The following is a 14,222-nucleotide window of genomic DNA, read 5'->3' as shown; positions in this document are numbered from 1 at the left end:
TATAAACAGCAATGGGAACAAAAAGGCGTGCTGAGTGACAAAGACAGTTGAAAGCACACAAGATTATAATGAAGGAAAACAAGTAATCCGTGGCTACAAAAGTGTTCTGTTGATTCCATACTGTACTAAAAAATTCTGGTAATCCCAGTACAGCACAAAATATCTCTTAAAAGGACTTTATCAATCGCCATGTTAAGTCCTGTAAATTTAAAATGTCATCTCGCATAGTCAAGGAAGTAGCGTGTACCAATAGTAAAGTGATTATATTAAATTTATTGAGACATATTACAGCGCTTTTAGCAGCGAAATAAGGAAGTTGCAAAAAATGAATGAGATCGTCCAGAAAATCCAATTAAATAAATAAACTCTATATATCATAAAAACACACACTCAGGAAAAAAAAAATTCATAGCGTTATCTAAGAAACTGGAGGAAGTATTTGCGATTAGAATTAAGAATCTATGTCTTGAAAAAGGACCCATCCTAAAACTGAAAAATGTATCCTCCGGTATTCCCCCTCGAGTGCATTTTCCATTTTTTTTTCAGTATTATTTTTGTTTACTTCTTGGTTGCTTAAATTTCATTCGCGGTTGCTGAATTCGGAAAAAATGTATGATAATGCAGAGCAATATATTTTTCAAGTCAGAAAAATAATATTAATCGCAAATGTCTCCAACAATTTTACAGATATCTACGATATCCATGAAAATTTTTCCTATGTTTCTATTATCAAGTAGCGTACATTTTTCCAATTGAACTTTTTGATCGATCTCCTTTAATTTTTGTGTGTTATTTTTTATAGATTCCTTATTTCACCGCTAGGGATGCTGCGAAATGTCTCAACCATTTCAGCAACTTCACTATAGGTCCACGTTACTTCTCTAGCTCTACAAGACGTTGTTCGGAATATAGGGAACTTAAAAAGATTCTACCGATAACACTGCATATTTATTCTTAGGATATTGCAAGAAGTTCCAATTGTCAAAAGATTATCTTATGCTTATTAGTCAATGTTTTATACTTTTTGCAAGTTGTTTTTCTATATTTTTTTATCCATCATCTATAAGAATAATATTAAATATGAGGGTAAACATAGTGAACAGAGAAAATCTTGAATGCAGTTAGATGAATGGAGCACAACTCCAAAAAGCATTTTAGCAGTAAAATTAAAAAAGAAATTTATATGTTTATGGCTCCAGCAATTTCCGATAAATTTAACATCATTCAATTTGAAATTTTACAGTTTTTGAGAAGATAATTTTCACAAAACGCCATTTAAAATATGCCAAACCTTTTCGAATATCTTGAATTGGTGGCTCCAACCGTTGCTTCTCCGTGCTTCCGGGTCATTTCTCCTATTTTGCAATTTTCATGAGACGACTGGGAACAATTTGTATCATCCACATTATTCGGATCAAAGAGAACCTATCAAAAATTGAAATTTGACATTTTAAATAGAATATTTTTTATAAGAGATTAAAAGCAATGTTATTTCCTTTCGTTACATCTCTTTCTTTGATTTTTAAATAAAGAGAAATTAATACAGAAATGCACCATTCCATTAATGCTAATATACTTTCACAGTGCAACGTACTCTTATAGTTTAACTGCAGTTACTGAAAATAAATACTAATATATGTTTCTTTTTAAAATTTTTATCTTATAGGTAGCGCATTCACCTGCAAAATGACGAATGTCTACTTCCAAGCTTCTTTCCACATCACTGATCATAGCATCTTTTTCTTAAAGATTGTACGATCTTTTGAGATAGGATTTTTTTATGGGTGGATATATATAGCAATTGCTATTGATGAAACGTAGATAAGATGCATTTTGGAAATCTTGTCTATATACTCATTTCCTAGAAAGAAAGCATGGGGTGCAACAATGACTTTCAGATAAATTTGATATTGTCGGTATTTTCATATTAGTTAATCACGCTACGTTTTGCTTAAATGAGAAAATAATAGATATGTGTTAATATTTCATTCAAAATAAGAGATTATATTTTTTCTGTGATGTATTTGGATATCATTTCTATCAGGTATAAGTTAGTTTTTATTAGTAAGTAGCGACAAAAGAGGTCTAAATTTATCCGTTTTTCTTAAACAATCCAAATTAAACAAAGGATTAATACTGTTACGAATCTGTGATGCGGCTTCCCAGCATAGGGGGTTCCATAGGAGGTCCCAGAGCTTGGCGACCATTTGGCGACTTTGGCACCAAAATAGATTATAACCGAAACATCGAGAATTTTCCCGATCCGTCCAGTAGGAACCGAACGTTCGAACGTTCCTGATTGGTTAAGAGGCTTCTAGCCCAGCCTCCTGTGACCTATAAAAGGAGCAGCATGCAGCTGTCGGGTAGTCGTGAACCAGAGTCGTCGTAGTCGGAATCGATAGTAAAGAATTGGCCTTCCAGAGATTAGCAGAGCAGCGACGGAGTCAAGCCAGTGCTGAACTAAGCTGTGAGCTACTGTCTGCAGTAGAGTCTTGTTATATGCTGCCGTGTATGCTGTTGTATGCTGCACGTCTCGTCTGAAGATAATCGTCTTCTATGCTGTATATAGTTGTCGTTTTTGTGCTGTCCTGTGCGTCTTCGTGTAAATAAACGTCGTTGTTTCTTTTTCTACTGTCGCCTGCTGATTGAGCGTTCTCCACACCATATAACTTCCACTATCCAAACGAACCCCGGAAATTTCGTAACAATACTTTATAAAATTTCAATCCTCTGAATTTGCTCTTTAAGTTATAACAATTCACTACCAATGTCTGGAAAACCGAGTTTAATTGGGCAGTTTGTTTGTTTTTTAATAAAATCGCAATTTTTTTGGGGGGAAAATATTTAGATACGAATTACATATTGATTACATATGAATATTTTTCAATCTTACTGTTCAATATGAACTGGTCATTTAAAGGGGGGGGGAATCATGAATGCACATAATTTAACACGTTATTCGAAATAATTTGCTCTGTTACAGCGTTCATTTTGCAGTTTATCTATCATTACTTATATTTCTAAACTGAAACTTAATTTTATATTGGTGAAATTGGGTCTGACATGGCGCCATATGACATTATCAGCATGAGAACAATTAGAAAAAAGGATCTAATAATTAGTCATAAAACATTTTTTTTTGCTTGTAAAATCTCGTATATTCAGGAAAGTCACCTATATAGATAAACTTAAAAAGCAAAAATATTAAATATAAACACACTTAGTAAAAAAATAAAACAGAAAGCGCGCCTCGAATCCAAGGAACTGCAACACAAGCGCCATCCATATTTTTCTGACGACTTTACTGCACTGCCCACACTTCGAAGCGAAGATTAATATACTTATTCCAATAGTTAGTTATAAAAAAATGTTTTTTATGGGGGGGGGGGGGGGGCAAAATTGCATTTTTTTTAGGAAAGACATCTTTATAGATAAAAAGAAAAAACTTATCTAAATATAAAATTTGATCCAATTTGTTAGAGCCTTTACGAGATACACGAAATAAATTTATATACATGCAAGAATTTCTCGTTAAAAATGTTAAGATTTTGTTTTATATTCTACTTTGTAATGAATATACTCAGCAACTTGACAAAAATCTAATATTGTCGTACCTGCAAGTATTCGCATCTTCTTTTCCTCGAAATCTCTCGTGACGTGTCAAGGATATCCGTTGCCAGAATCCTCCATTCATGATTAGTGGAAGGTGTATAATCCTCTGTAATGTGAAAGATATTGGCAAAGATCGTGGTCTCTCCTAGCTCACTTTGGCGGAAGATGACAGTTCCTGCCACTGGTGAAGAAAAGGTCGCTTCCACTGTTTTGGCATCGCCGTCAGTTGCAATGTTGGCGCAAGCCCTGAGGTCAGTGCTGTATGCAGTGCTACGCAGCAACAGAGATCGGCCCCAAATGGTATTGGCTCCACGAAGTTGAATTTCAGAGTCTGTAAATACTTGTGGCATCCCATCAGGTGCAGGTACCATAATGGATCCATGGCGCTTGGCAAGATCATGGAAACTAGAGAAAAAAAAATTTATGTATGAGGGGAAAAAAAATGCAAATATTGACTATAAATGCTAAATGGCAACTATTATGTTCTTAAAGTAATGCTAGTGACTATTAAATGTACAAAAATGATGCTTTAACAGATGTTTCGAACTTTAGTCCTTCTGCAGAATCACAAGTTAATTTAAACCGTCCCATTAAAAATTTAAAGTCTGTTCAATTGATTGAAATTATTTGTTTAAGAGACATGTCGTAACCAAGGTTTTCTTTCTTTTAAAGCCTCTTAAAATAAAATTTTTTACATTTTCACTCCGTATCTTAATACAATAATTTGAAGAGTTGAACGAATTTATGAAACTTATTTCTTATAATGATAGGATTTTCTTTTACATAAAGTAAAGATAAATATTAATCACATTTCTTTACCTATGTTTGTTATTTTATGTATTTGTCAGAGCCTCTCGAAAACTTTCTCAACAATTATTATGTTGTGGTTGATAAATAAAATAATGAGTGGAATAATAGCTAAAAAACATTCTATGAGCTACCTTCAGCTGGGAAGCATAGCTCAAGAAGTCAAGAAAGCACACTTTTACTCACGATAAACTGCGTTTCTATTGTTTATGTTATTTTCAGATAATTAGGAATTAGCCTTAATGCTGTAAAAATCTTTTACTTTTTTTTCCAAATGGAATTTCACTTAGTCGGGCGCAGCATGTCAAATCTATGGCTCTTGCTCCAAAATAACCCCAAAGCACACCAAGACTGTAAAAGTCATGGTCCTTTGTCTGACAGTTGAGCACCAGAATGGAGAAAAATTGAAAGTTTATTTATCGTTTCTCTAATTGATTTGTCTTATGTAAAGTGTATGTTCAACTGCAAAAACCAACTGGTGGTTTAACTTGTAAAATATGCCATTAATTAATTTCTGGCCTCATGATAAGGCCTTATTTTTCATTTTTTTAATACCCATTCATTGGCAAATTATTAAATTGCTTTGGATTTCTAAATCTTTCATTAATATATTTCAGCACTTTTTGATAGGCAAGATTGCTGAATGTAACAAGTCCTATAGTTTAATTTTGCTCTTTAATGATAAACAACCCATTACAAACAATTATTCCTTATATTTAAATGGTCTGACTTGCATGATCAAAACTCAAGTGTGTGTTAAAATGCTAATTCTGAATATATTCACAGCAAATGGATCAGAAACGAATTCTTCAGAGATATAACTGCCTTACGAAGAGACATGGACTTAATTCATATTCACGTGATACACACCAAGTGTCCTTGAAAATTTAGGTTTGGAATTTATTATGCATTTTGCATAAGGTCACAGAATGGCCGTTCCGCCACAATGTAGACATCATATATTTAGATGAAAGTTGGAATCATATGACTATGAAATTACATGAATGGTAATTTAAGCTATAACACTAAATTTTTGAGTCTATATCTTGAGAGTAGATACATGAGAAATTCTATGGCATTCGAATGACAGGTTTAAACATTTAGAAACATTTATTATATGTACAGATATGTTAAAACTATTATATAAGATATATTATATAATATAATATATCTCTTGTATAAGAGTGAAATGTTTAAATACTTAAATTATACCATAGAAACAACTCTGCTAATCTTAACTTAAAAGGAAATTGAAAAAGAAAATGACATGTAATCTAAAGTTAAGATTATAAAAAAGGACATCAAAATATTTTCTGAAAATTCCACTTTATTATCTAAATACTTTGGGGATTAAAATATTTTAGAATTTTGCCCATATTTTTCAAGATATCTTTTTATGGAACAAGAAAAATCAAGCTACCTATCTCCTAGATCTTTCTAGAAGCTATTAATGGTTAAAACCAACAATGCACACTTAATCAATAGACAAGAGAAAGTGAAAACAATTTAAAGGACTTCCATTAGATGAAAGGGAAGATTGGTCGAGACAAAGAAAACCCACACAGGTTGCCGAGCAACTGATGTCAAGGACAAAAAAGACTTTTATTAGAAAATAGTGTATTATTTTAAGTAATACGGCTTTTAATCAAGAAAATATATAGCTTGGAAAGTTCAAGGAGAGAGGCAACGATTTGAGTAGATGATAAAGTGTCTTTAGGTTTATTTATCTATTATTTATTTTGACTAAACTATCTGTATTGATGTTTATATCTGTATTCTTTCATTATTTGAACTCAACAACTATATTCTGTTTTCTTTGTTTCTTATATTATTCTTTTTATATTTGTTTCTTATTATTTTTCTTATATTCTTTTTATATTTGTTTCTTATTATTTTTCTTATATTCTTTTTATATTTGTTTCTTATTATTTTTCTTACATTCTATTTCATCGTTTCTTATTTTTTTATATTCTTTACATATTTTATTATATTTTTCTTATTTTTTTTATATTCTTTACATATTTTATTATATTTTTCTTATTTTTTTATATTCTTTACATATTTTATTATATTTTTCTTATTTTTTTATATTCTTTACATGTTTTATTATATTTTTCTTATTTTTTTATATTCTTTACATATTTTATTATATTTTTCTTATTTTTTTTATATTCTTTACATATTTTATTATATTTTTCTTATTTTTTTATATTCTTTACATGTTTTATTATATTTTTCTTATTTTTTTATATTCTTTACATATTTTATTATATTTTTCTTATTTTTTTTATATTCTTTACATATTTTATTATATTTTTCTTATTTTTTTATATTCTTTACATATTTTATTATATTTTTCTTATTTTTTTATATTCTTTACATATTTTATTATATTTTTCTTATTTTTTTATATTCTTTACATATTTTATTATATTTTTCTTATTTTTTTATATTCTTTACATATTTTATTATATTTTTCTTATTTTTTTTATATTCTTTACATATTTTATTATATTTTTCTTATTTTTTTTATATTCTTTACATATTTTATTATATTTTTCTTATTTTTTTTATATTCTTTACATATTTTATTATATTTTTCTTATTTTTTTTATATTCTTTACATATTTTATTATATTTTTCTTATTTTTTTTATATTCTTTACATATTTTATTATATTTTTCTTATTTTTTTTATATTCTTTACATATTTTATTATATTTTTCTTATTTTTTTTATATTCTTTACATATTTTATTATATTTTTCTTATTTTTTATATTCTTTACATATTTTATTATATTTTCCTTATTTTTTTATATTCTTTACATATTTTATTATATTTTCCTTATTTTTTTATATTCTTTACATATTTTATTATATTTTTCTTATTTTTTCATATTCTTTACATATTTTTTTATATTCATTCTTATGCATGATATGTAGTTCAGTAATATCAAAATTAGGTAAAAAGGTTTTTAGAGGCTTCAATGATATTTAATAATTTGAATAGGCTGAATTATCCAGCATGTCTACGGATGAAATTTTTATATTTTTAACTAATGAAATGGTTTAGTTGCTACAAAAATTTCATTAAATCCTTGATTATATTCCAATATTTGAGAGCATAATTTGAATTATGGACAACATGCGAAAAAGAAGAATCTATTAATACTTGTTTGAATTTCAGAGCTTCCTTTAACCAGTACTTTTAAAATATTTTTAATGAAAAAATTTATATAAAATATATTATAAAAATCTTTTTATCATCTGCAGTATTATTTTTAAAGAATTAAATTAAATTTAAAAGATATTTTAAAATAAATTTTCTGTATATTTTTTAAGAATTTTAAAAAAAATGATATATTGAACAGTATATGTAGATTTTATATATAAAATTTATAAAAGTGTAGCTCAAAATCTTGCCTCTGCGTAGTAACCAAGTATCAATAAATTTCTTTATTTCAATCATTTGCATGAATTCAAACATTTATAAATTTCCAAAACATAATTAAAATAGAAGAAAGAATTTAATAGAAATGAAGGCGGTATCACTGTAAAGAAAAATTTTAAATTTTAAAATGATACAACATATTTTAGTTTATTAAATTTCATATATTAGTTATTAAATTTCTCCGAAATTTCTGTGGAACAACACCCAAATTTCGGTTAATTATTTAATAAGCTTTTGTCTTTTGAAAAGCTGGCAATATTCTTTTTCTTGTCTTAAATTATAAGGAAGGGAATCTTGTTGAATTCGGCCTAAATGTTGAGAAGGCGTGAAACAAATATACATAGCCACAACGACTTATTTATATTAATATAAGTATTTGGGAATTTAAAAAATAATTCGAGATACATTATAAATGAGATTTTCCACAAAGTTATGGAAGTAAATTTGGAATTTACAAAACACTATTTTCATAAGAAAAATTGGTATTGTTTTCTCTCTTAGCTGTTTCTCTTTTCTTCTTATATTTAGGCAATATGGCAGTTTTTGAGTTTACCTTCGTAGTATAATGAAGATAATCGTTATCCACTTTACATCTCTTCCTGTTAAAAGATTTAGTCTGATACAAAGTTTTAATATAATCACCGTAAATGTTACATTTCTGGGTTATATGTCAGCACTTCCGTTCCAAATCATTAAGCCATAAGAGTATATCCATCATACAATTAGAAGAAAAACATCACGATTGTTCAGTCGCAAGATAGTGTCAAACTGATAGATCAGCTTCTGTTGTTTTAGCCACGTTTAATGTACGAATTATCGAATGACTTTTAGATTCATTACAGACATAAGGATTAAAACGCCTTACTACTGGATCCGGAAATATCTGAACAGGACTTTCCACTATAAATTGACACAGCTTCGATCTGTAAGAGATATTATACCGCGCCATTAATTTGTCCAATGATCTAGAAACATTTAAACCTATCGCTATCGATCGTGCTGCCAGTTTTCAAAGGCTTTTGTCTGGAAGTGCACCGAACACGAGCATTCTTGTAGCGATGGTATCGAAAGAACAAAAGGCGATTGTCATCGGTGGACCACACAGGTATTGTTGCTATAGTTGGTTATGGAAGAGCAGAATAACTAGATCACTGGTGCTGTCGGGATATTGTTTTTTCATCTATTTTATTTCAGGCTTATTTTTTGGCCTTAAGGTATTTCATTTTTGGAAGCTACGGGGAGATTGATTTATCATAAGAGTCTGCAAAATTATTCAAGCATAGAAGTTGAACAGCAATAGCTACTGTTTTATCTATATTAACCGTTTACATTCGGATGGTGCCTCTCACTCACCATTCAGGAAGTGCATCATTTCGACGTTTTATTTATTTATTTATTATTATTATTATTATTATTATATTATTATTATTAAAAACGCCTGCAGAATGATAAAAAGATGTAGATTAATTTTTCGAAGAAATTCGACCTAAAACAATTATGTATATTTATTTTTCAGAGCAATAAACGAATATTTTTATTAGGTGAATAATTATGTATCAAATTACTTTTCCGGGTACAAAGGGTTAATATATAAAACGTAACTCCAATGACAGAAAGTACTATTACTGAATTTAGTTTTGAGCGTCACTTTTGCTTCAAATGTATGCTTTCTTCTAGGGTTTTGGCAAAATTTTAGGTAGAGAAAATTTCTTATGAAAGTACAATTATATTTAGAAATGCAAAATTTCATTAAAAAAAAGTACTTAGAATAAAAATAATTTAAATAATCCTTAGCGAGATTTTTATAATTTAATTTTCAATTGTTTTGCTTTCTTGCCCATCATCGTGCTGTTAAATAGTTGTCATATTCAAAGAGTACATGAAATGCTCATGAAATCTATGTAAACTTTGTACAAAATTATAGAAATTATAAATACATTTTAATTTATAAATTTAAAAATGCATTAATTACATTCCACATGTGTGATAAACGAGTATTTAAATAAAAGGGTTAAACATTTTTTCTAATTATAAATCATGTACATATTTTTTTAAAAAGGTCATTCTTAATAAATATTGAGCAAAAAATGAGTAGAATCCAAGATTTTACAAGAGATTATCTTTTAACTAAATCTCTCAAATAAACAAACAAAAAATGGATTTATACCGCTTTTAAAACCATAAGATATTCTTATAGAAAATTAATGAAATGCTATATCAAATATATATCACCGTGAAAATGACGTAAATAGAAAAATATATTGCTAAATGTCTAAACAATAAAATCGACCTAGCAAATCCAATTTAATCTTGGAATTATTTTTCGTTTCCCATTTCTTACAAATCAGATCTATAATGTCTAAATAAAATAATCAAAAATACAAACCTATTTTTGCATTAAATATTTTTCGATTCCATGATACTAATACGAGTTTCCATATAAGGCACATTACATTAGCTTTGAAAAATGTTTGAGGAATTTTGTCGTATCTGATTGTGTTTTTAAAGAGATAATTCAAGAATTTCTGATCAGTATCAAAGAAAGTTGCGACTGAAGTTTTAATGAACCTTTATAAAAAAAAAATAAACAACCTATGAAATAAAAAAAAAAAAATGCCATAATATTGAGCTTATCTACAAACTGTTTCAAAGTATTGAGATAGCAGTAATAGGACTCCGCGATTATGAAACAAAAATAAAACAATATTAATTATACATGCTTTTTCTCCTAACCATGTATTAGATAGAAAATATTACTACTCTCTAGGCTGTAAATAGCTGATTTGCAAAGTGATCAGAATCTTTCCTAGCACAATTTTTTTTTTTATCATCACTATATATTTAAAAGGTATTTTTTTTTATTCTTGCACTACTTTGATAAATAACCTTTAGAAATGCTTCTATTTGCACTACTCTGTTCATCATAATGATACGGAAGCTATAGACCAGATGAATAAATTATTTATAACAAGAATTACAAGAGCATGGTGTATCAATTGCTAACAAAAAATAAATAAAGAATGTTAATGTGAAATTTTTTATCAGTCCTTGATCTAATCGTCGCGAGGCCTGTTGATTCAATTCTGATATCAACAATCTTGATATCGCAAAACAATTTTTCTTACACGAACTTATATGTGTATTTCAGGATAAAAAGATTTCATTCTAATTAGAGAAATTATTTTTTTAACTGAAAATATCTTCATCAAAAATTATTTTCTTAAATTAAATTCTTTATATATTTGTTTATGAAAGGATTATTTGTTTCTAACGATAAATATTTCTAATTAAGGTGGAAATACAGAATCCTTTTAAGATATATATAATGAAAATTACTTGAATGAATAGTGTGCAGTTGTGAAGCATCCATTTGGAATTTTTTTTCTTCTTAAGAATTCATCTTTCCTTTTCAAAGTAAATCACACATATAAATTGAATATTTTGAGTATTATTTTTGTTATTTAATACTATTTAATTCAACAAAGAATAATAAAATATTTGACCGAAATTTATAAACACTTGTTTATTGTTTCTATTATCAGAATAATGTGAATCCTGCTACAGTCAATGGTCGATTTCCAATTAGGTAATTGCCTAGAACCATTGATGGGGGCAGATCCATTAAAAATGTTATTAGTTAAATAAAAAGGTGGAAAAATATAAATTCTTTGAATGATTAAATATTAAAAACAGCAATCTTTGTGAAAGTATAATTATATGTTTATAATATGTTAGAATATTAATTATTTACATTATATTCTACTTGTTACATTATATTTTATTGACAGATCCTGTAAAACTGTATTAGGTAGATTCCTAAGGAAAACTTACTACTGTAATGGTTCGCATGACAAGAGTTCGAGAAAATTTCTTCAGTTCTTCATCGATCATTGTCCCTAGAACTCAAAAGTGTGTGTGTGTGTGTGTGTGTGTGTGTGTGTGTGTGTGTGTGTGTGTGTGTGTGTGTGTGTGTGTGTGTGTGTGTGTGTGTGTAAAATAAATACCTTACCCATATTATCTTGATAACAGAATATTGAATACAGAATTGACTTGAAATATGTTGTTAGAAATGTAGAAATCTCAGCCCACTTCGTTGATGGGTTGTCTAGCTCAAAAAGGTAAGGAAATGGTAAGGATTCAAAAAAAATTTTTTCGCTATGACTTCCTTAACATTGAAAATAGAAAAATAAAATCCAATTGGTCAAATTAGTGGTCTATAAAGACAAACTACTTTTGTATTCAAAGTTTTTCCTATAACTGCAATAGGCACTCAAAAGCCCTAATTTTGACTTCTTGTAACATCAGCAATTTATGTTGCCAGATAGTTACTTAGATATAAAGAAATCTACCTTTGCCTTCCAGCTTGCCGAGAAGAATTTTTTTAAATGTTATATTTGTTTGACTTTCAGTATTCTCCTATAATCTCGCATAATAATTAATATTTTAAAAGGAAATTATCGCCGGCGTCATTGCATAGGAATAGCACATCTTCCCCGTGATCTGGGCGTCCCGGGTTCGAATCTCGGTTCGGGCATGGTTGTTCTTCATCTGTGTTCTATCTGTGAGGTGTGTGAATGTGCCCCCCTGTAAAAAGGGGTTGTGCAAGCGAATGTGCGAGTTTCCTCTTCATATGAGTTAAAAATCAGACTTCTGCCCTTGGGTGCTCAGGGGGTCTATACTCTCAGAAGCTACTGCTCCCCCTTTCCGTGGTAACGCGGACACGACATCATCATCATCAAAGGGCATTATCAACAATCGATTTTGATAAATTTGTGTTTTGTTTTTTTTACTTTAGTCATTTTCCCCAAATATAAATATTAAAAAATAAACATTTATATTTTAATAAAGTTGCTAAAATAAAATATTAAACAGAAATAAATCGTTAACATGTTAATTAAGATAAAAATTTGTAAAAATGGGATATTAAACCGACTAGAGGCATCTTAATAGCATTGCCTAGGATCGCTAATTGTCTAAACCCATCACTTGCTACAGTACATTAAAATACAGAATATTGTTAAAGTCCTTCCGAAAATAACTCATAGTTAAAAATGGAATACTGGCTGCCCTGGCTAAAAATATTCAAATATTATAGTTTATTAGTATAAAAGTTTCCATATAATAAAATAGAGTAATAGTCCATGAATTGGAAACCGCACTGGATTTTTTGGATCTAGACCGATCAGCTGCACACGCTTAAGTAATCAGCAACCAGCATGAAAGTGAAAAGCCAATAGATTTCATTAGTAAAGATTTAGTTTTAATTTTATTAGTATAGATTAGGTTACAATGGTAAAATAACTTTTCTGTTCCACAAATTCCACGGATTTCCCATTCCAACGCTGTACCACACTATCATGGAGATGTTACTATCTTTTTGAATATGACATTTCATATAAGTTGAATTGGATGAGGGTGCCTAATTCTGCCAAAATCTTCGAATCTGACACCATTGAACGTTTTTGCTTGCGGATTCATTAAATCCATAACGTATAAATAAAAACTGCAACTGTGGATAAGTTGAAACGTATTATTCAAGTAAATGGTCTAATAACTCCTGATATAATACGAAAATACTTGGAAAGATTAGAGAAGAAAAAATTGATATTATAACTTAGTGAGATGTTTTGATCCAATTATTTTTTAAAATCCTAATGAGTAGTCCTGTAATAATAAACTATATCTTTTTGGATATGCTACAAAGGGTGAAAAAAACTTTTTTAGTTATAATTCTGGAATTTTTATTTATTTTCAGAATAATAACGCAGTCTACAGTTGCAAAAAACTGTATTCTCAATTTTAAAAAGAAATTGGCAAGCACATCGTGCAAAAAAATGAGACACTAATTGACTAGAGCTGCCCGAACCGCCAGTAGCAGCGCATTCCACTGCCATTTAGCAGATGCGATTCACCACGCTTCATTCTGGCCCGTTTAAGAATTTTATTTGCCCAGGAAGCTAATGCCATTGCCAGATGCGACAGAAGTGCAAGGTCGAAGTGAGAGAGATGCGTGCAGCAGATTCATTCGAAGATCAGTTTCGTGGCTCTATACACGCCCATTGCCTTCATTCATTCCGAAATAAACATTTAAAACAAAGTGACGCAAGTCAACCAAGGATTTTCGTTTAAGTCAGGAAAATTTAAATGAAGTTAAAGTGAAATAATGACAAAACTGTAACTACAAAGCATCTTAGATGACTTGAAGGTGAAGGGCAACAATAAAAATTTGATTTAGCCAAAAATTTAAATTGAGACAAGCTGGATCTAAACATGTAGTATAAGAAAAACCAGTGGGTGTGATCTCTCCGAAATATTTAGGAAAGAGCGATTTCCACATAAGGATTTTATTTTA

At 29.1% G+C, this 14,222-nt stretch overlaps 1 protein-coding gene across 1 annotated transcript in view; it reads right to left on the bottom strand.

Annotated features, from left to right (window-relative positions):
- The window catches only part of LOC129966606 (uncharacterized), an 80,715-nt gene that overhangs the window by 18,616 nt on the left and 47,877 nt on the right, over positions 1 to 14,222 (bottom strand). The window contains exons 3-4 of the mRNA XM_056081103.1: positions 3,615 to 4,017; positions 1,292 to 1,425 (exon numbers count right to left, since the gene is read on the bottom strand). Coding sequence (XP_055937078.1) covers positions 1,292 to 1,425; positions 3,615 to 4,017 — 537 coding nt within the window. The remainder of the gene's footprint in view (positions 1 to 1,291; positions 1,426 to 3,614; positions 4,018 to 14,222) is intronic.

The sequence above is a fragment of the Argiope bruennichi genome, chromosome 4 (assembly GCF_947563725.1).
Source record: "Argiope bruennichi chromosome 4, qqArgBrue1.1, whole genome shotgun sequence".
Taxonomy (NCBI): Eukaryota; Metazoa; Arthropoda; class Arachnida; order Araneae; family Araneidae; genus Argiope; species Argiope bruennichi.
This window is presented reverse-complemented; position numbering and strand designations above follow the sequence as displayed.